The sequence below is a fragment of the Eimeria acervulina genome, genomic scaffold, assembly GCF_000499425.1.
Source record: "Eimeria acervulina Houghton genomic scaffold, Eah_scaff1474, whole genome shotgun sequence".
NCBI lineage: Eukaryota > Apicomplexa > Conoidasida > Eucoccidiorida > Eimeriidae > Eimeria > Eimeria acervulina.
This window is the reverse complement of record NW_013549171.1, coordinates 1-1,586: the sequence shown is the minus strand read 5'-3', so window position 1 is coordinate 1,586 and position 1,586 is coordinate 1. Positions and strand designations below refer to the sequence as shown.

General features: G+C 54.9%; 1 protein-coding gene across 1 annotated transcript; it reads right to left on the bottom strand.

Moving 5' to 3' along the window:
- Positions 1–245: 245 nt before the first annotated feature.
- EAH_00060160 (hypothetical protein) lies at positions 246–1,586 on the bottom strand (the record flags this gene model as incomplete). The annotated part of the gene is made up of 3 exons (XM_013393510.1): positions 246–334; positions 743–878; positions 1,101–1,586. Coding segments are annotated over 3 exons (711 nt in total), but the record flags the coding sequence as incomplete, so codon positions are not given.

The following is a 1,586-nucleotide window of genomic DNA, read 5'->3' as shown; positions in this document are numbered from 1 at the left end:
AATAATGAATGAATACAGCAGACAACAAAAAGAAGTAAAATGAAGCTGCTGCTGCTGCTGCTGTTGCTGCTGCTGCTGCTGCTTGTGTTGCTGCTGCTGCTGACTATGAACGGAGGAAAAGGCAGCAAGAGATGCACGTCAGTGCAGCCCTACTCGCGTTGCTCCTGCTGCTCTTGCTGCTGCTGCTCTTGCTGCTGCTGCTGTTACTGCAGCAGCAGCAGCAGCAGCTGCTGCTGCTGCTGCTGTTATGCTTGGAGTGCGAGCGAGTCAATTGCTTCGACTGTCTCTGCAGCAGACGGATCTTCTATAGGGGCCCAACCCCCTTCTGCTTTTCCTGAAGCAAACATCGCATGCAAGCAAACCCTGCTGCTGCTGCTGCTGCTGTTGTTGCTGTTGCTGCCGGTGCAGCTGTTGCTGCTGCTGCACGACGGCGGCGAGTGCGGCCTGCAGCAGCAACAGATGCTGCTGCACCAGCACCAACTGCAGCAGCAAAATTAAAACAAAACTTTTAACGGTGAAACGCATAATAGCAGCAACAGCAGCAGCAACAGCAGCAGAACCACCAACAGCAACAGCTCCAGCAATAGCACCAGCAGCAGCAACGGCAGTGACAGCAGAAGCAGCAACAGCAGCAACAACAGCAGCAACACCGACAGCAACAGAACCACCACCAAAAGCAGCAGCAGCAGCAGCAGCAGCAACAGCAGCAGCAGCAGCAACAGCAGCAGCAGCAGCAGCTGACGCATGAGTTTGGAGTTAAGAATCCTGAGCTCTACTCTCTTAATCCCAAATAGAAAGACATTTCCTTTAATATGTCGCAGCAAAGGCCCCGATAAACTGCTGTTATATCGCCGCACGGCCTCCTCCAGCTCCTCTTCCTGCAGCAGCAGCAGCAGCAGCAGCAGCAGCAGCAGCAGCAGCAGCAGTAGTAGAAGCACACGGGGTAAAAGCAACAGATACGGCAGCAGAAACAGCAGAAACCAGCCCAAAACGAAAGCGTAAGGTTGTCAGGGACCGCTGCTGCTGCTGCTGCTGCTGCTGCTACTGCTGCTGGTATATCTTGCTGCAGCAGCAAAAGCAGCAGCAAGCAATTCACTCACATCCTCCACTGCTGCTACACTTGAAGACGTCGTTTGTTTGTGCTGCTGCTGATGCTGCTGCTGTTGCATTTGGTGCTGCTGCAATTGTTGCTGCTGCAGACGCTCGTGCAGAAGGTGTTCCTGCTGCTGCTGCTGCTGTTGCTGCTGCTGCTGCAAGCGCTCATGCATGAATTGTTGCTGCTCCTGATGCTGCTCCTGCCGCTGCTGCTGCTGTATCTGGTCTCTCAATCTGTCTTGTTGGTGCTGCCCCCCTAAGAAAGCTGCTGCTGCTGTTCTCGCGCTGCTGCTGCTGCTGTTATTGTAGAATGGCCGAAGAGATGCATCTTCTCGCAGGTAGTGCTGCTGCTGCTGCTGCTGCTGTGGCTGCTGCAGCGGGTCCTCCCGCTGCAGCAGCTGCTGCAGCGTTAAGTCTATCTCAAGGCTTTGCTGCTGCAGATCAACAGCAGCATCAGGCGGCGGCAGCAGCAGCCTCGCAGCGCTGCTGCT